Raw genomic sequence first — 19,827 nt, forward strand, 5'->3', positions numbered from 1 at the left:
CAGAACAAACAGATCACGGGCCAGATACCCAACAGCCGATTTGAAACAGAAGTCACTTTGCTCAAAAATTGTATTCTCTCATCCTTTTTCCAGCGTTTCCATCTTTTTCTTCTCATAAAGAAACAACTTTTATATATATCCAGATTTGGATATAATGATACATTTTTTGAGAAGCGAAAATCATGCTAGTTTCAGAGGAGAGAATAGTTTGTAGATTGACCATTTACGATACTAGTTCCAGAAGTCATGGTTTTGAAATGTTTTCTCTGCTCATCAATGGCGTTCTCTTTTCCAGAACCTCATCTGTTCTGAGTGTGGGGATGAGTTTACTCTGCAGAGCCAGTTGGCCATACACATGGAGGAGCACCGTCAGGAGCTGGCTGGAACCCGCGTTCATACGTGTAAGGCCTGCAAGAAGGAGTTTGAAACCTCATCAGAGCTGAAGGAACACATGAAGACTCATTATAAAATTAGGTAAGACTCACTAGTCGAGCTTGATTAAAAAATCTATATAGTATGTCTAAAATTGGCATAGTTTGCTACAATCAATTAAAAGTATTTGCTGCTTTAGAATAAGAACGCAGCAAAGTGGAACCACACAGCTAATTTGGTATGGTGTCAGACTGTCTTTTATAACACGTATAGTTCATGTCTGTAGTAGGGAAGACAAGTGTGAAAATTAATAGGTGTCAAGCTGTATGGGTAGAAATGTTTAGCTAGTATTATAGTATTAAAAGCTTTAGAACACAGTACCGGCAATATGTTTTTTATGGGGAGGTAACAAAGTATGTAAAGTAGATTTATAAAAGCCTAATTAGCACCCTTTTTAATGAATTAGTTTATTTATAGCACCTAACTGCTGAGAATTCATCTGTGCCTGACACTGTTCTTAGTATGTATAGAAATATGTATATAAATATATAAAGTATTTATATATTTATATATAAATATAAAAAAATAAATATATTAATAACCTCATTTAATCATTACAAACAACCCTATCAAGCCAGGGTATTTTTATATACCCATTTTGCAGATGAGAAAACCTAGATTAGGGAGATCAAGTAACTTTCATGAGGTTTTTACAGCCTATAAGTCAAGATTTAGAGATTTAAATCCTAATTGTCTGCTTTTAGAGCTCATGATCTTAACAACCATGCCTATGTTTGAATGCATGTATGATTTATTCCTAGTCAAATTTAACACATTTTTCAAAATTTCATATCTCACGCATTCCTAATTATGTATTTTTACTGATATTCCCATTTCTTAATAAAATGAAATAAGGAGTTCTTCCTGGCCCTGGTGCTCAGGTGAGTCGATGGTGACAATGAATTGTCACACTCATTTAGCTTATTTCCCCAATAACTCAAAGGCAGTATCAATTATTTTAACTATTATCAGTTTAGCTTGCCACCCGTCCAAGCGCAAATGGGTAGGAAATATCTGTACTTTTTAACAGTAACAGGAAGTCCCACCCCAGTTAATTAAAGTTTATAGAATGCCTGAAGACTCTGTAGTATTTATCCCTTTGCTTTTGTGTTTTAGAAATGTGGATGAGCATGTTCATAGGATCAACTGTCTCATCTTTCTTTTTTATTTGATCTATTCTTGACTAATGTGGTATCCATCTAATACTTCATTTTTTTCAGTGATTTTTAAACCCCCAAAATATAATTCATGTTCTCTGTACACACTAGATTTTGTTTTGAGGAAGTTTTAATGAAGACATTTTCAATGTTTCTTCTAAGGTTTTAGAGAGATGATTGTAGATGTTAAGGGGGTCGTTAGGCTCATAGACAGCCCTGGCTTCTCTCTTGGTCTTCCCAGTTTGAGACAGACCAGACGATGAGACCCCATCCTCACGGAGCTATTATTTAGTAGGGAAGATCAACAGTGACCTTGTGAGTGGGTTAGTCAGTTCAGCAGCTTCATATATATAGTGTTGAGAAGGAAAGAAAACCAGGTTGATCTGGAGTGGTGGTCGGGGGAGGTGGCTGTTTTGCACAGGCCTTTCTGAGGAGGGCATTAGAAAGGAGACTTGGAGGAGGAGAAGGAGCCCTGTAGGTCCAGAAGGGCATTCCAGGCTGAGCAGAGAGCAGTTGGCAGAATCTCAGGAGCAGCCGACTGTGTGTTTCAGAAACAGGAGGGGTGGTTGGGAGCCTTTTGCAGAGGGGAGAGTGCAGGCCAGGGCTGAAGGCTTCCTGGGAGCGCGGTGTCTCATTTGTATGTGGACAGCTGGCCGTGCGAGGGTTTTACGGGGAAGCTTGGCCTGACCAGATTGAAGGATATCGCTGTGGCTGCTGTACGGGCGGGAGTTGAGGCAGGGAGACCCTTTAGGAGGCCATCGAAGCAGAAGGCTGGGAAGACGCTGCTGTTCCAGGATCTCGACAGGCACTGGGTGTGAGTGATGGGAGCTCGTGGGAGTGAGTTTCAGTCAAACGAGCAGCGTTTCCAGATGGACGTGATGATGCTAGTGTGACTCCTGAGGTTTAAACATGCACAGCCGGCAGTTTCCCTTTCCTGACATGCAGAGGAGCAGGTGGGATTAAATGAAGAGCTGTCTCCTGCGTGTGTTAGGTTTAGGCTGCTGGTGAGCTCCCCCGGCGGGGTGGTGCAGGGTGGTACAGGCAGAGAGCACTGTAGGGCTCGGGTTTGGAGCAGGTGTCAGAGTGGCTGGAGGTAGGAGTTTAGAAGTCAGCCCCTTCTATAAGGTATTGAAAGCAAGGAGACTGGGGAGATAGCGCAGACTTAGTGTCGACACAGAAATTATACCTGACTTGTCTTTATGTGTGACCATCAGGGGTATAACTTTGTCTAGAAGAGACATTTTCCTCTTCCCCACTCCAACTGCAGTTTTTTGACTTGAAATAGCCAAGTTTCTCTTTTCATCAGAAATAGAAAAAATGAATTTTATGATATTGAATACAGAAGTCTCATACATGTATATGTGTATATGTCACATGTTCGTATATATACATGATTGGCTTATCATTAAAACATGTTCTGATGACCAGCCAGCTAAACTTTCCAGTAGGATTTCATTTTGAAATTGTAATGTAAGAGAGATGACTGAATATGTATTCTCCCCTGTGTTGTACTAGGGTATCAGGTACAAGGTCTTATAATCGGAACATTGACAGAAGTGGATTCACATATTCATGTCCACACTGTGGAAAGACATTTCAAAAGCCAAGTCAGTTAACTCGACATATTAGGATACACACAGGTATGAAAAACCTTTACTTTTGGATGATTTATTATGCTTTATTATGTGCTTTAGCACTAGCTTGACCTGGAATCTAATCCTGGCTTTCCCATAGTTTGCTGTGTAATCTTGGTGAAATTAATCTTTCTGTGGTTTCATTTCTTCACTTGAAAGATGTGAATATTCTGTCTGTCATATGATTGTCCTACATTGTAAATGGAAAAATATATGTAGTGCTCATAGCAAAGTGCTTGGTATATGGTAAGCTGTCAATAATTGGGAGTTGATATTATTATTATTATTATTATTATTATTATTATTATTGTTATTGTTATTATTATTAAGGTATTTATTCACTCATTTAATTCATGAATATTTGAGTGTTACAATGTGTCAGATGTTACACTAGGCTAATTAGATCTAAATTAATGAAGAAAGCACTAGGTCTTCATGTTCTGTAATTTCACCTCACTAACTAGGTTGCAAAACATTAAAATAATGAAAACTTGGTTTCTCCCTACCTCACCTTGTTCATTTGTTAGTTTTGCTGAGATGTTTGAAAGTGAGCCCGGCATTCATGGCAGAATACTCTTTGCCATCTTGTAAAAAACAATCAGTTTATGATATTGCATTAGTAATACGTGATCTTTCCTAGGGAAGGACAGAGGAAAACCAAGCGAGTAGTGACAGTATTTGGAATGAAAGTGATCCTTGCTTTGTCATTTTGTTTCCTTCCATACTTGTGATTTGGTTTCCCTTTACAGTGACAGAGTAAGGAAGCTCACAGCTAGTTGGCTGGTTGCTTGTCAACCAGTTCTCATTATGCTACATTGTTGGTTTTTTTTTTCCTTTTCAGTGTTTTCAGTGAAATATCTCTATGTAGAGTATTGTAGAGTCATTTAGACAATTTCAGAGTTGTGTATATTTTTGTATAAAGTTGATAGTTTCAGAGTACCAGCTTATGTTTATTTTTTGGAGCAAGGGAAAAAGAAAATAACATCTTTAGAAATGTGATAATACATTTTATTTGTAGAGTATTAAGCTCTAGTTTATCTTCTTTGAAGTTTCATTTTAAAAAATAGTTTAAAAAATGTTATATACTTTATTCAAAGTAGAGACATATAAAGTAAAAAGTAAAGAGAATTCTTCTCAGGCCTGCTTCTCAAATGTTATCTACCTTTAATAGTTTGGTATCTACCCCTTTTAGATTTTTTCTCTGCGTACATAAATCCACACACATCTTAAGTATACTGTCACTCCCAGAGATATGCATACGTGTAGTCTCACATTACTGTATATGATTTTGGGATTCTATACGTACTCTTCCTGGCACTGAACTTTAAAAACACACAATTGTTGTTTGGATTGGCCTGTGAGCTGCCCAGTGTACTGGGAAAGTAGGTTATCCAGACCCTAATGGGCTATTGCAGGCCAGTTCATGTAAACAGCAGGCAGTCTGGGCCTGCGAGGGGTGGCAGCGGCCACCTGCACATGCCCAACACCCCCCATTCCCGTGTGCTCCCAAACAGTCTGTGTGCATGTTCTGGGCCTGGTCTTGGCATGGCTGTGCCCCGTGCTGCCTGTGACGATGTGATGGGAGCGAACCCCCTGGGGCCCCATCCAAGAAGGGTTGAGTGAGTGCACCTCAGGCATTGCCATCCAGAGCAGGAAGTAGGTCTCCACACAGCAGTCCTGTGACGAGGACCCTGGCTTGTACCATGCTTCTGAACTGCCAGCCCCTCCTCCCCTAACTGAAAGCAAGGCCGCTTCCTATCAGCATACCTTCTCCAGGGCTGTCACATCTCACTCATTCATTTAACCCTAAGACTGTCCAAGAAGCAGGAATCTGATGTTACTTTATATTTCTTAGGGAGTGAAAATTTTGTGAAACCAGAAATTAAACTGGCCTTGCAATTCGCTCCTACCTTAATTTTCTCTTTTCACTCATTCTTTCATCCAGTGATACTTATTGAAAGCTAGTATGTGTGAAACACTGTTGTTGGTACTGAAGTTATAGTAGTGCACAAAACAGACCAAAACCTTGCCATTTTAGAGGATATTTTCTGAGGGAAGATGGATAATAAGTAAAATGTAAAAAGTCAAATGATAATAACCAGTGTGGAGAGAAATAAAGCAGAGGAGGAGATTAGGGATTCCCAGGATGGATGTGGAAGTTTTAATGTTAAATAGAATGCACTGGAAAGTCATTACTGAGCAGGTGGTTTACAGCAAAGGCCTGAAGAATATGAAGGATCAGGCTTTGTGGATGCTGGGAAGAACAGTCCAGGCAGAGAGCATTCAAGGACCCAGAGATGGAAGCCTGCCTGATGTGTTTGGGAGCAGCAGAAGGTTGGGGGAGGGAGCGAGGAGGATGGTGGGAGGTGAGCTGAGACTCTGGGAACCACAGCACGGGCTCTGACTCTGGCTGCATGGGGTAGTCATCAGAAGGTTTTGGGCAGACAGGTGACTTGCTCTGAGTTAGATTTTGAAAAGGGTCTTTCTGTCTGCTGTTTTGAGAACAGCCTGTAAGGAGCCAGGGTGGAAGCAAGGAGTCCAGTTAGGAGGCAGTTTCTGGAGCTCAGTGATGGGATGGTGCCTTAGATCAGCATGGTGGCTGTGGATGTGGAGCAGTGCTGCTCTGGAGATGGTTGGCAGGTGGAACCAGCAGGATTTGCTGATATACCAGCAAATGATATATTTGTGGGCACAAAAGAGAGGAAGCAAAGGTAAAGATGACTCTCAAGTTTTTGGCCTGAACTCCTAAAAGGATGGCATTGACCGGAGAAGGCTGCAGTGGAGCATGTTTGGGAGGGGGTCAGGAGTTCAGTTTTGGACATGTTAATTTTGAGATTTTGAGAAGACAAGTATATATATGAGTCTAATACCCCAGGGGGATGTTTTGGCTGGAAGGATATATATGGGGTCTTAAGTTTGGGTAACTTGACTATATCTCTTTTTAATCCTGAAGATGCTCACACAATATGGAATTATATTTTGATCATTTTTCTCCCTTTCTAGGTGAAAGGCCATTTGGATGTAGTGAATGTGGAAAAGCTTTTAACCAGAAGGGGGCACTGCAAACCCACATGATTAAGCACACAGGTGAAAAACCCCACGCCTGTGCCTTTTGTCCTGCCGCCTTTTCTCAAAAAGGGAATCTTCAGTCACATGTACAGAGAGTTCACTCAGAGGTAAACACAGCATTGGGGGTGTACACAGTAATCTCTTGAGTTAATGAGCAAACCTGAGACATTCCCTTCCATTTTAAAAAAATGCAGATTGAGTTTGTGCTGATCAAACCCTGTCTTGGACAACATACTTATAGGATATATATTATAAAAATATATTTATAGGAAGCTTTTTGGTTTATTACATATGGAAGAAATATAAAATAATATCTTTTTGTCTTCTTGCTAACAATATTAAAGGTTCGATGAATAAATGTTTTTTTTTTTTTTTTTTTTTTTTTTACCGGTAAGGGGATCGCAACCTTTGGGTTGGTGTTGCCCACACCGCGCTCAGCCAGTGAGTGCACCGGCCATCCCTTTATAGGATCCGAACCCGCGGCGGGAGCCCCGCTGCGCTCCCAGTGCCGCACTCTCCCGAGTGCGCCACAGGGCCGGCCCACGATGAATAAATGTTTGAAAATACATGATAACTTTGTTAGTTAACAATTTATCAGTCTGAATAATTTATGTCATCCCTTCAGCAAACTTGAAACGCAGATGCTATCAAGTGTAAGAATTTGAAAGACAAGAGATAAAATTGAGAAAAAAAGTATTTTTCTATTGCTAATATTGCTAAACTTAGGTTTAGCCCCATGTGGCACTTTTGTGTCTCCTTTGGACAGAGCCCTGGCTTACTTACTACTGTGCTTCATGTTAACTATTTCAGCTAAATGATGTTCACAGTTTTCTATTGTAATTTTCTGTGGTCTGCAGATCACACTGATTTGTAGATTCTCTGATAGTGTTTCTGTTAAGTAGATTAACTTTTGCTCTTACTAATTGTCATGATTTGGTGTCTTATGTATGGTTGAATTGTAGAATACAAAGAAATATTTAAGCAACACAAATACTTTTATCATGGATCAATTTATTCTGTGGGCTGGCCGGTTAGCTCAGCTGGTTAGAGCACATCCTTATAACACCAAGGTCAAGGGTTCATGTCCCCAGACCAGCCAAAAAGAAAAAATTTATTCTATGAAACTGTTTCATGCAATGAAAACTATTATATTCTTAAAAGCAAATATGTGTCTTTTCATCTTGTTCATTGGAGTAATACCTTAAGTAACACTTAAGTGAACTAGGAGTTAATGGTACACTTGTACCCAAACTTAATAAAACAAGAAGTAGAAGTTGTCTTAGATCTTAGATAAGCAAAATAAAATCTAAAATGAAAAAAATCTGCACACTTCACATAGATTTATAAACAGATTCAGAATTCCATACACACTGAGTTACTTTAAAAAGTCTTTCTATTATCTAAGACACAGAGACATTGGGAAGGGCATATATATATTAGTGAGGTACTGATAATGTGAAGCGTGGTTACCTTTAGATCTCAGGAGAGCACATGTGGGTTGTATGTGTCATTCCTGTGGTGCTGCCTCTGAGTAGAGATGATTGCTTAAGAATGATTGTATCTGTGTACAGCCACAGAGATACCACATGGAGCCTGAGCACAGCTCTGTGGGATGCTCGGCTGTACTCCCAAGTTTAGAAAACTCCTTCAGGGGCTGGGACACTGGGGCTGTACTGTGATGGGTTGTTCCAGAAAGGGCCTCTGGAGATTGGTTTGTAAATATTATCCAATCTTGTGAGGAATCTAATTCTTAAATCTGGTCCTTCATGAGGTGCTGAAAATAGAATGGAGTCTTGTTTAAGTTTAGAGAGGCCAACGGGTTTTCGGGTCATCCTTCATAATTGTAACTAACTAACGCTGGGCTTGAGTAAAAGCAGAAGAATATTTTAGATGTTTTCTTTGTTCACAGATGTTCTGCTTCTGGCTTTTTCATAGTTTTTAAAATTAGTTGTTGGAATGGAATATCAAAATGGGTGACGAAAAACTTATACACTGTGTGACAATCCTTCCTAACATGTATGTTTTGGTCCCTGGAAAGCTTACTCAGAGTAATATTTATATCTAATTGTCTAGCCTTTGTTACTGAGCATCATATTTAACCATTTAAGAAATTGAGAACATCATATGTCAAATATTTTTTTTTATTAGATTACATAACTGAAAAATGTTTTTTCACTCCTGCATCATTTCTAATTTACAGAAAAGACTGAAATTTCAATTAATCTCTTACTAGAATATATTTTAAGGAGTTGGATTGTTGAATCTACAGCTATCTTATTTAAATGAAAAAAGAAATGTTGAAAAATGTAGATTATTTCTGTCATTTTGAATGGAATGGTAAATTATGACTTGCTATAACTTAAATGTTTATCTAATAATTAATTGTAAAAAAATATCACTTTTCTTTTTTATTCCTTAAGGTCAAGAATGGACCTACCTATAATTGTACAGAATGTAGTTGTGTATTTAAAAGTTTAGGTAGCTTAAACACTCATATCAGCAAGATGCATATGGGTGGTCCACAAAATTCAACAAGTTCTACAGAAACTGCTCATGTCTTAACGGTAAGTTTAGAAATTTGGTTTATAGAAGAATTTTTAAACTAAAATTTGTTATTTTAAATATGACCTTCAGAAATAAATGTTTAGTACCAAAAGGGTGCTAAGAAAGTTGCCTATATGGTGATAAGTTGCTACTTTTTTTTTTTTTACATTTGTGAAAAAAGTCATCTTTTTACATTTTAGAAGAGTATGATTTGAACTTGTAAAAAAGTAAGGCAAGATGTAATTATTAATTTATGAAATTATGATTCCTATAGTGTTATTGATGATTATTGAATACTCTATATTTACATTATTTTATTTATTTATTTATTTATTTATTGTCTTTTTCGTGACCGGTAACGGGATCGCAACCCTTGGTGTGGCGTCACCCACACCACGCTCAGCCAGTGAGCGCACCGGCCATTCCTATATAGGATCCGAACCCACGGCGGGAGTGTCGCTGCGCTCCCAGCGCTGCACTCTCCCGAGTGCGCCACAGGCTCAGCCCTACATTATTTTATTAATAATTTAAGAATTTATATCCTTTGTAGATAAGAGTTATTTGTTCTTTTCTAATGTGAAAGTGATAATTTTCCCAAGTCTTTGGGCTTTTGGGAAACTAAATTGTATTTTCCAGTACATGTATTTAAAAATTGTATGTTTCTCAACACATACACGCACACACAGGGACACATCACACGTAGACACATGTGGACACACAGATGCACAGACACACACATGGACACACTTTTGCTCTTTTTTTGTGGGATTCTATAGGTCAGCCTCTACCAATTGCTTCTTCTACACTACCTTCTCAATTGATCATAAAAGGCAAATCTAAGCAAAGAATGTGGTATATTAGAAGTAGCAGACGTTAAATACCAAAGTCCCAGAAGTTTTAATGTGTGCTCACAGACGCAGCCAGTTGGCAGCTGCTGTTGTCAACATCTGTGTTCCTACCAGTGTGGAAAATAAGCCTAGTTGGCATTCGGTTTCTAAACATCAGGTTCACTTTGCTGTTTGTTCTTGCATCTTCGGACAATTTCTGTTTATTCTTGATCAGAGAGAATGTTGTAAAAAAAGTTATAAAACTATAGACTAATTGAAGAGTCTAATAATTAAGTCTTGAAAATTCTATTTTGGACTTCTTTTTTTTAATAAAATTTTCAATGTATAAGTCAACCAAATATTAGGGTTTTCACCGTTTCCTTTGGCAATATGCAAATCAAAATGTAGATGTAGTGAATAACCTGGAATGAATGATAATCCAGATCACTTCAAAAATTTATATTCTCAATAACGAACAGAAAATGTAGTATAAGGGTTTAGAAACCAGGAATCTACCCTACTTTGTACCCTAATTTGGGTATGAGAAAGCATTATAAGTTAAGTTGTATACGTTCTTTTTCAGGACTGTCTAGGAATCAAACATTCAGCCTCCTGAGTTGATTCTACATGTTTCTTATTTTGCCTTTCACATTTTCTAGCTCTTGGCTTTTTTACTCTACTTTTGAGAGTGTTCTTCAGTTTTATCTTATGACTCTTTTTTTTTTTTGGTGAGATTTTTAATTCTGAGAGCTGTCCTGTGTGAGCTGATTGTTTCTTTTTTTAGGACTTTTTTTTGATTCGATGTACCTCCTCTGAAATCTAAACATTTTTTTAAAAGTTTCCTTCTGCTCATTGAGTTATCTCCCTTGGGTCAACATCCCCTCCGCCCCTGCCCTGTCTCACGCATTTAGAATCTTTGGTTGCCTGTCTTTATTTCAGAGCAAGGTAACAGTAAGCCTGTGGGTGTGCACGTTTTATGCGTGGACAGTGCTTATGGGTCATCAGTAGTCATTTGCAGTGTGAATGCCAAGGCATGAGCTCTTGAACTTGGGGGACCGTGGTGGCAGGACACAAAGGACTGTGTATTTAGTCTAGAGAACTAAGTGCCACAAATGGTGCCCTTTTTGTTTGTTCTTTTTTAGAGGCAATCCCTTGTCTTTTTGCCTAACGGCACTTGTTCTATGGACAAAGACAAAGGGGTTCATTTTCAGCCCTAAGTATTTTTTCCCACTGTCTTTTTTTTTTAATTAATAGACTTTATTTTTAGAGCAGTTTCATGTTTACAGAAAATTTGAGCAGAAAATACAGAGAACTCCTACGTACTCTCCCTCCCCTGGCCCCTTAATTTCCCCTCTTATAACATTGCGGTGGTGTGGTACATTTGTTACAACTAGTGAATAATCGTTGATATATTATCTAAAGTCTGTAGTTTACAGGAGGGTTCCCTCTTGGTGTTGTGTATTCTGTGGGTTTTGACAGATGTATAGTGTCTTGTGTTTACCATTACACTATTGTATAGAATAGTTTCACTTCCCTCCACGGTATTTTGGATATGGCATTTCAGATTCCTGAGCTTCTTCAGGAACCAAACTGGATCCCTGTTTCACATAGCCCCTTCCTTAGATTTTCTTGGCTGTCTCATTATAGAGCATTTGTTCCTCCAGTCTCCCTGTTTTTCAGAAAGTTGTTTAATTTTTTGGACCACAGTGGTTTTGTTTTGTTTTGTTTTGGAACTTTATACTTGCTTCATTCTTTCACCTCATTTAATGCATTAGCCGGAAGATGAGGGTTTGTGAGCTCAGTCTGCCAACTTGAATTGGTAGTCTCTACTGCTCACTTAAAAAATGCTTAAAAGAATTGTAGTACAGCAGTTCCCAGAGTATGTTCATTTAAGAGCCAGTCTTGTGCCTAACACAAAAATCAGTGAGGCACTGTGTTTAAATTTTATGTCTAGGATACTGTTAGAGCTTAATGCTTTTAAGGAGGGTATTTACTATTTCTTTTTCTTTTTCCAGTAAAAGAGCAAAATTGTGTTTTTAGTGAAAATGTTGCTGTGTTTTAGGCCACGCTGTTTCAGACATTACCTCTTCAGCAGACGGAAGCCCAAGTTACGTCAGCCTCAAGTCAGCAGAATTCTCAGGCAGTGACCGATGTCATCCAGCAACTTCTGGAACTCTCAGAGCCAGGGCCTGTGGAGTCAAACCAGTCCCCTCAGCCCGGGCAGCAACTAAGTATTACAGTGGGCATCAGCCAGGACATCCTCCAGGTGAAGCACCTCTACCTGCTGGCGCGAGGCTTCTGCACTTGCGCTCTGTCAGAAACCAGGGACTGTTACTGAAAAATAAATATGCAGGACTTGTCCGAGTAAAGGTGTCCCGATTAAAAATGTGTCTGAGTCAAAAAAAATTATAGTGGAACAAAATTGCTTATCTAATTGCTTATGGACAGTGTAGGATTCTAAATGATTTGTTAATGTATAAATTTTTAAAAGTTGAAAAAACTAACCGTTTCTCCATAAGTGAAATTACCTGAAAACAGTGGGCTTTTCAGAACTTGTCTTTTATGTATTCTGTTGACAGAGGCGAAGGAAATATTTTATTTTTTCTTAAGTTTCTGGTGTACTATTTTGAGATAGAGGTGTTTACAATTCTGAGTTTTAACAATGGCTTTCTCTTATCGGTGTGTGAACAGTCTGTGCACCTGTGGGAGAGGAGGAAGAAAAGGGAGCACACAGCTCTTTTGCGATTGCTGTACCCCTAGTCCAGCATTACATCACAAAATTTCTCCACCTCCAAACAGCAGTGGCCTTCTTCTTCCCCTCCCTCTCTCTATTATTTAAACTAAACTTCGTCCTATACCTTCATGGTAAAAAACTCACCAGGGATATAAGGAATCTCAGATGTCAGGCCACAGTCAGTATCTTAGAGGTAAACCCAGTGTAAGTTATGCCCTAAAATAGGGATTCCCAAATATGTTTAGAGACAACCAGAGTTGTTTGAGGTAAGATTTCTAAAAGTCAAATTAATTAATTTTAATTTCCTTTAATTTAGAAATGTAAATGTGGTTATCATATATTTTGGATGGGGTTGCGATGTTAGGTATCAGGGATGTTACAGCTTCAAAGAGTTGGAAGCCTCGGTTGTAAATGATTACTTGGAACTGTAGGTTTTTATTTCTTGAAGTGGAATTAGAATTCTATAGGTAAAGCTTTATGACATCTTTGTGATTGATTTTGGTAGGCAGATTTGGGCCACTTTATCTTCTAACCTTTTAGTTTTGTTCTGTCTTAGCAAGCCTTAGAAAACAGTGGGCTGTCTTCAATTCCAGTTGCAGCACATCCTAATGACTCCAGCCATGCCAGGACTAATGCCACGCCGATTCAGAATCCAGATATTTCCAATGTTTCCAATGAACAAACTGACCCTACAGATGCAGAGCAAGCAAAAGAACAGGAAAGCCCAGAGAAGTTGGATAAAAAAGAAAAAAAGATTATAAAGAAGAAATCACCATTTCTACCTGGTAATTTTAATATGCTTTAATACTTAGACATTTTGGATAGCATGTTGCTTGTTTTTAAAAAACATGCCCTCCCTTTTCCTTCTGAAGGTGATATATTTGTTGAATGTTTTGAATCTAACTGTAGTTGATTAGTATTTAAAATTAAAAAGGATGACAAGTCATAAATTTTAAACTTATCTCTTTTCTGTAAGTTGTGTTCTTTCCTGTAGTTTCTCCTCACTGGTCAACAGGACTTACAGTCTGACTGTTCTCTTTCCCCTGTGTTCAGGCCTCTGTTAGGCTTTGGCTCCGTTACTTTCTCTTAGTTTGTCTTGCCCAGGTGCTTATCTTGGCGCCATTGTTCCAGAAGCCTCCTGGCCATTCTCTCCCTCTTCATCCCACCCGAATATTCCGTTGGATGAGCCCACAGCACAGCTACCCCTTGAACTCCTCAGTCCCTTCCCATTGCACACCCAGCTCCTGGCACAACCTGCATCCCAGTTTTCCCTCCCACCACTCTGCTGAGTAAAAACTTACAGGCATCCCTTTTTTTATTGCTCTTAGCTTTGTTGCATTTTGCAGATACTGTGTTTTTGTACAAATTGAAGGTTTCTGGCAACCCTGTTTCTAGCAAGTCTACTGGAACCACTTTCCAAAAGCTTGTGCCCACTTCGTGTCTCTGTGTCACAGTTTGGTAATTCTTGGAATATTCCAAACTTTTTCATCATTAATACATTTGTTATGGTGATCTGTGATCTTTGATGTCACTATTGTAATTGTTTTGGGGTGCCAGGAACTGTGCCTATGTAAGATAGCAAACTTAATCGATAAATGCTGCATGTGTTCTGACTGCTCCACTGACCAGCTGTTTCCCATCTCTCTCCCTCTCTCCAGGCCTCATTATTCCCTGAGACACAGCAGTGTTGAAACTAGGTCAGTTAATAACCCTGCTGCGAGGGACTCTAAGTGTTCAAATGAAAGGAAGAACTGCTATTTCTGACGTTAAATCAAAAGCTAGAAATGGTTTCATTTTCTATGCAGACCACTAGAACTTTCTGCATATCGGCAATAAGGCTGTTCTGCTTTCTTGTCATTTGTGTATGCACTGGAGTAGCACTTTTAATTTCCTTCAAGAACTTTTCCTTTGCATCCACAACTTGGCTACTTTTTGGTGCTAGAGGCCTAGCTTTTGGCCTGTCCTGGCCTCCGACATGCCTTTCTCACTAAGGTTAGTCTCTGAACACCCCACCATGCTCAATATGGCTCTTTGCAGAGGAGAAGGCAGTTACTAAATCTTTCATGAATAAGATAGACTTACGTCTTTTGGGCAAAACTGTTACTGTAAATATCTCTTCCGGGAGTCTTGGGGAACAAGTGGTTTCTTGCTGCAAAGCATGGAATGACTTTGTCATCTGTGTTAACACTTCTTTCCCAGAACGTATTTCCTCATTTATGAAGTGTGACTGTGACGTTCTTGTTTCTCAGCCCACACAGCACTGTAGTCCTCCTCTCCTTTCTCCTTGATCTGGCCCTCTACTCCTCACTTGAAAAATAGGGTGCTGGAATCTAAGCAGTTTATCCTCCAGGTTTTCTGTATCCATCCAGACAAGAGAGATAAAAAAGGAGCCATTTCCATATATTTGATTAGCTGTAAGGTAGCCCTACAGGTTACAGTGTTTTGTGTGTTCCTCATAAACTGATGGATGTCCACAGCCTGTCTGAAACCTCTCGTGAGTTACTGCTGGCTGTTGTCTTCAGTTATCATGCTCAATTAAAGATATTCTCATATGAATGTAGCCACTGAGTGAGGAGCAGTGAACGGCCCTCCAAGCAGAGAAGGTGAGCTTCATACCTGTGACTCCCCCCAGACCCTTAGGTGCTGGGAACAGTGCTCTCTTCTGCACAGAGTGCTAGATAGGGAACTTAGAATGGAGCATTATTGTATGGAGCATGTGCTTACAGAGTTTGTAAAGATTGTGTAAACTAATTTCTGGAGTACTTGAATAAATTAAAAGCTTATATAGAGTACTGAGCAAGTGTATGCCAATCTAGTTTTAGATTAAAGGTGATCCTTAGTACAAATTGGAGCCGACTCTTTTGTTGTTGTTTTTTGAATATCTTTCTGATACTGTGATGAGAAAATTATTGGGGACATATTTCTGTACAAAGATACTTTTCTGATTAAAACTTTCCAGTGACCAGGACACTTTTAATGTAGTTATTGTTTCAGAAAATACCTCTCTAAGGACAGAATACTATTTGATATCCTAGGAATACTGTGAACCAAACTATTCTTGTCCCGGCAGAAATAACGTTTTCTTAATTATATACGCAAGGTGATGCACTCTGCTATGTGAAGTTATTGCTATTTGATTTACTCAGTTTTGTAAGAGTGAATGTTTTTGGTAGAATTTGCTTTCTTATTTTAGGAGGTTTGTATATTTAAAAATTTAACAAATGCTTTTGTATTTATCAATAACTCATGATAGATAAATCATTGTGAGTTTTTAGTAAAGTTTGAAATTTCTTATGGTGAAATTTGGGCTGTCTGGAAATCATGGTGAAAGGTGTTTTGGAAAGCTGATGACTTATTCCTTTCCATATGAAATGGTGTATTGCAACTGTTTTGTGTGGAAACCTTTCTTTTTTTTCCTTTTTGTCTTTTTTCGTGACCGGCAACGGATTGCAACCCTCAGTGTCGCGCCCGTACCGGACCGGGACCGGCAACGGGATCGCAGCCCTCGGTGTTGCGCCCGCACCTCGCTCAGCCAGTGAGCGGCTGGTCTGTATGTGGGATCCGAACCCTCGGTGGGAGCACTGTAGCAGTGCACCACCGGGCCGGCCCTGTGTGGAAACCTTTCTAAAAGCTGTTGCACACTCTACCTTCTTAGACCAGAATGTGATCTTGTTAACCATTTCTTGGCAACTTAGGATTCTTGCTGTGAACTTCAGTTACTGTCCTGATCTATCACAGGCTGGCATCCTGTTGACCTGTTGCAGCACGTGGGCTCTAGGATGCTGAGGTTCTCAGGTTCACCTGCTTTTTAAAAATATGTTTGTTATGCCTTGTGTGTTGTTTTCAATTCCAGCTAACAACCCTTCCCCCATGTTCTTATTTTGCTGCTTGTACTCTGCCAAGTGCTTATAGCTCTGATAAATTTTATTTTTATAATTGCATAAAAACTAAGTATTTATTTATTCTTGGTGAGTACCTTTGCAACCTTTGCAGATTTTCTAAAACTAAAGTGTGTGAACATGTTTGGATTTTTACGTATACTTTGAATAATTCAAGAGGCCTTTTTTTTATTCCTGCTTTTCTTTCTCTTTTAGGGGGCCCTTTATAGTAGAAATAAAGATTTCTTTATTCATGGTTCATATAAGTTACTTGTTATTCTATATCATTTCACACTTTTATATGAATTCACTCTAGAGAAACTTAAAAAAATTCTTATTCATTTGAATGAAGTTGAATTTAGTTTAAAAATTGCATGATTTATCTGATTTGTATAGAATTCCTTGATAGTAAGATATTCAGAGTTTATTAGATTTTTCTTTAGGTTCTATTTTGAATGATATAATTTATAATTAAATATAAATATTATCTTAAGACCTTTAATTTTTTCAGTGATAATCTGGTTTTGAGCTACACACCAATTATGTACTAAATATATCATAACACACTATAATATACAAGTATTAAAAGGACAGCTACCTAGGAGACGTTCGTTACGTAAAGAGTAAGAGCACAGGCAATGCGTGCCAACATAGAACAGTTTGTAGACTACAGAGGCAGACTGTCAGATGATTGCTCAGTTAAAGGAGTGCTTTAAGTAGAGATAAGAGTTATCACTGGGCTGTAGTGAGAAAGCGAAAGCTTTACTGAGTGGAAAGGAGGAGAACCAAGTATTAATAGAAATTGGGTGAAGCAAATGGAGTGTTAAGATAGATTCAGATGAGGTAGGAGAACATTCTGCTCTAAGGATCATTTTAACAATTCCATTTCAACTGTTTTTCCATATTACACAGATCCCCCAAACTTTGTAGTATTAAATTTTGTTAATATATTACTAATACTTTATGCAAATCAAACACTTAGAGGTGGGTGATTTTGATTGTAGTCACACAAACATACATATGCATACAGATTCATAAATTGCTGCACTGGTCGAAAGAATGAAATTTTAACCATCATCTGTTACCCAGGTTTAAATTTTAGAAGGGACTTGAAAAGCCATTTGCTATCTTTTCATATAGATCCCTGTTTCTTTTTTCTGTTGGATGTTTGTCTTTTTCTTATTGATTGTTTTTTTTGTTGTTGTTTATTGTTGTTGTTTATATGTGTTTCAAATATCTTCTCTAGGGCCGAGCCCGAGGCGCACTCAGGAGAGTGCGGCACTGCGGCGCTGGGAGTGCAGCAGCGCTCCTGCCACTGGTTCAGATCCTATATAGGGATGGCCGATGGCGCTCACAGTGCTCACTGGCTGAGCGCGGTGCGGCCAGTCTCAAAACAAACAAACAAACAAACAAAAAAACCAAATATCTTCTCTAGTTGAGCTTTTCTTTTTACTCTCTTGAAGGTGGATTTTGATGAAAAGATGAGTAGAGATGCTTACTTCTAATTAAGTTGAATTGATCAGTCTTTTTATTTATAGTTCATACATTTTGTGTTTTATGAAATCTCTCCCTACCCATGTTGAATTTTCCCACATGTTCTTCCAAAAGTATTAAAAATTTGCTTTTCACATTTAATTCATTAGTTCACCTGGACTTTATTTTTGTGTATGATAAGAGGTAGAATTGAAATCTTATTTTTTTCTGTATGGTAAATAGTTGTCTAGCACCATTTATTGAAAAATCTATCTCTTCTCCTCTGATATGTAATGCCAATTTTGGTATAGGTCTGGTTTTCATCTGTGTGTGTGAATAGGTCTGGGCTCTCAGTTCTTTCTACTTATCTGTTCATCTGTGTTAATTTCAATACCATGCTATCTCCACTACTTTATAATAATACTTGTAACACATACAAGTAGATTTTATCTTCCTTTCTCTCCAGGTCTGCCTTGGTTTTTAGGTAAGAAAATTGGTGTCTGTGAAATACAGTGTCTTTTATATTCATGATCTTGTTTCTCCTCCTGTTGATGTCCTTTGGTACATAAAGTTCTTGCACATCTTCTGTTAGACTCATTTTTTTAACCTTAGTTTTGTGTTGCTCTAATTTATCTTTAAGTCGTATTTCCTGATTGTTATTAATTTATAGAAAGGTAATTGACTTTTTTATATTGACTGTGAATCCAGTAACCTCTAATTGTAGCAAGTTGTCTATACATTATTTTGGGTTTTCCACATATACAATCATATTGGGTATGAACTGTGACAGTTTTCTATTCCTATTATATTGGCTTGGACTCTGATATGATGTTGTGTGGAAGTGTTGATAGTGGTCTGCTTCCTTACTTTTTAAAGAAGATGATTTTAATGTTTCATAATTGAGTTTGGCTTTTTAGTATAGGTCTTTCATAGATATCTTTTAGGTTTAGGAGGTTCTTTTACATTGCTAATTTGCTAAGAGGGTTTTTTTCCTTTTATTTTGAGTGTTATCAAGTGCCTTTTTTCATAATTTTTAATTTATAATATGGCAAATTAATAATTGATTTATTAATGCAAAACAAACCACACATTTCATCTCGGCTATGATCTTTAAATTTTTTTTTTTAACTTCCTTTGTATTTTCCTTTTTTAACTTCCTTTGTATTTTCTTTATAACGTATTGCTGGATTTTATTTTTTTAGATTTACTAAAAAAGTAGGTTTTCTTTTTTTTTAGATTTACTATGTAAAGTATATATAATTTTGGTAAGTATTATATAACATCAGCACCTACTTTTAAATCAATAAATTTATGAAACCATTCTCTGTTGCAGAATACACATTGGCATTGAAACAGTTTAGAGAAATGTGATTGCTATTTTCAGTAAATTAGTTTTGATCGTTGTATTCCACCAATACTTGTGTCTGCATGCATAAAAGAAACTTTTCAAATGTTTTATATTTAGCATTTTTAAAAAGTATGGTTTTTCACTGCTATGGTCTTTATAAAGGACTTGACTTTTAAAGTTCCAAACAAAAAAGTCAAGGAACTAGGATAGCTGCTATGTCTTTTAACAGCATTTTTATATAGAACAATTTGAGTTAGTATGCAAACAACTTCTTATTGTCACATATCTATATTTAGGGAAAATTACAGCCATTTAACAGAAAATTCCCACTAAATATACTTCAATAAGCCTAAAGTAGCATTAGAAATACACTGTGACTGATTCTAATATGGCGACGGGTCTGGAGCGGCCGTGCCAGGAGACAGCGTGATCCTGAGAAGTGTGCGCTGTGATACCAGAGTACTATTTGCATTTCCAAGAGCAACAAAAAATGAATAAATCTTTCAACAACGATCCTACAACGACAAACAAGCAACAACAGGTTTGAGGTTTCAGGGCCGACACAAAAGAAGACTCCTGAGAGCGCCCAAGCCCTGCTGCGGGTATGAGCGAGCAGCCTGAGACAACAAAGGCCAAGTAAGCCAGCAGAGACGACCCAGAAACGGAGTGGAATGCACCGGACTGGCCCAACTCTGCGAGCTCTGTGAGTCACCCCCAGCCCAGCCCCACTT

At 38.2% G+C, this 19,827-nt stretch overlaps 1 protein-coding gene across 1 annotated transcript in view; it reads left to right on the forward strand.

The window, feature by feature from the left end:
• Positions 1–19,827, forward strand: part of ZNF236 (zinc finger protein 236) — a gene marked incomplete at its 5' end in the record, with an annotated part of 114,904 nt that overhangs the window by 21,136 nt on the left and 73,941 nt on the right. Inside the window, 6 exons of the mRNA XM_008578795.1 lie at positions 296–474; positions 3,105–3,229; positions 6,227–6,399; positions 8,713–8,856; positions 11,726–11,929; positions 12,954–13,182. Coding sequence (XP_008577017.1) covers positions 296–474; positions 3,105–3,229; positions 6,227–6,399; positions 8,713–8,856; positions 11,726–11,929; positions 12,954–13,182 — 1,054 coding nt within the window. The remainder of the gene's footprint in view (positions 1–295; positions 475–3,104; positions 3,230–6,226; positions 6,400–8,712; positions 8,857–11,725; positions 11,930–12,953; positions 13,183–19,827) is intronic.

Source organism: Galeopterus variegatus, unplaced genomic scaffold, assembly GCF_000696425.1.
Source record: "Galeopterus variegatus unplaced genomic scaffold, G_variegatus-3.0.2 Scaffold1759, whole genome shotgun sequence".
NCBI lineage: Eukaryota > Metazoa > Chordata > Mammalia > Dermoptera > Cynocephalidae > Galeopterus > Galeopterus variegatus.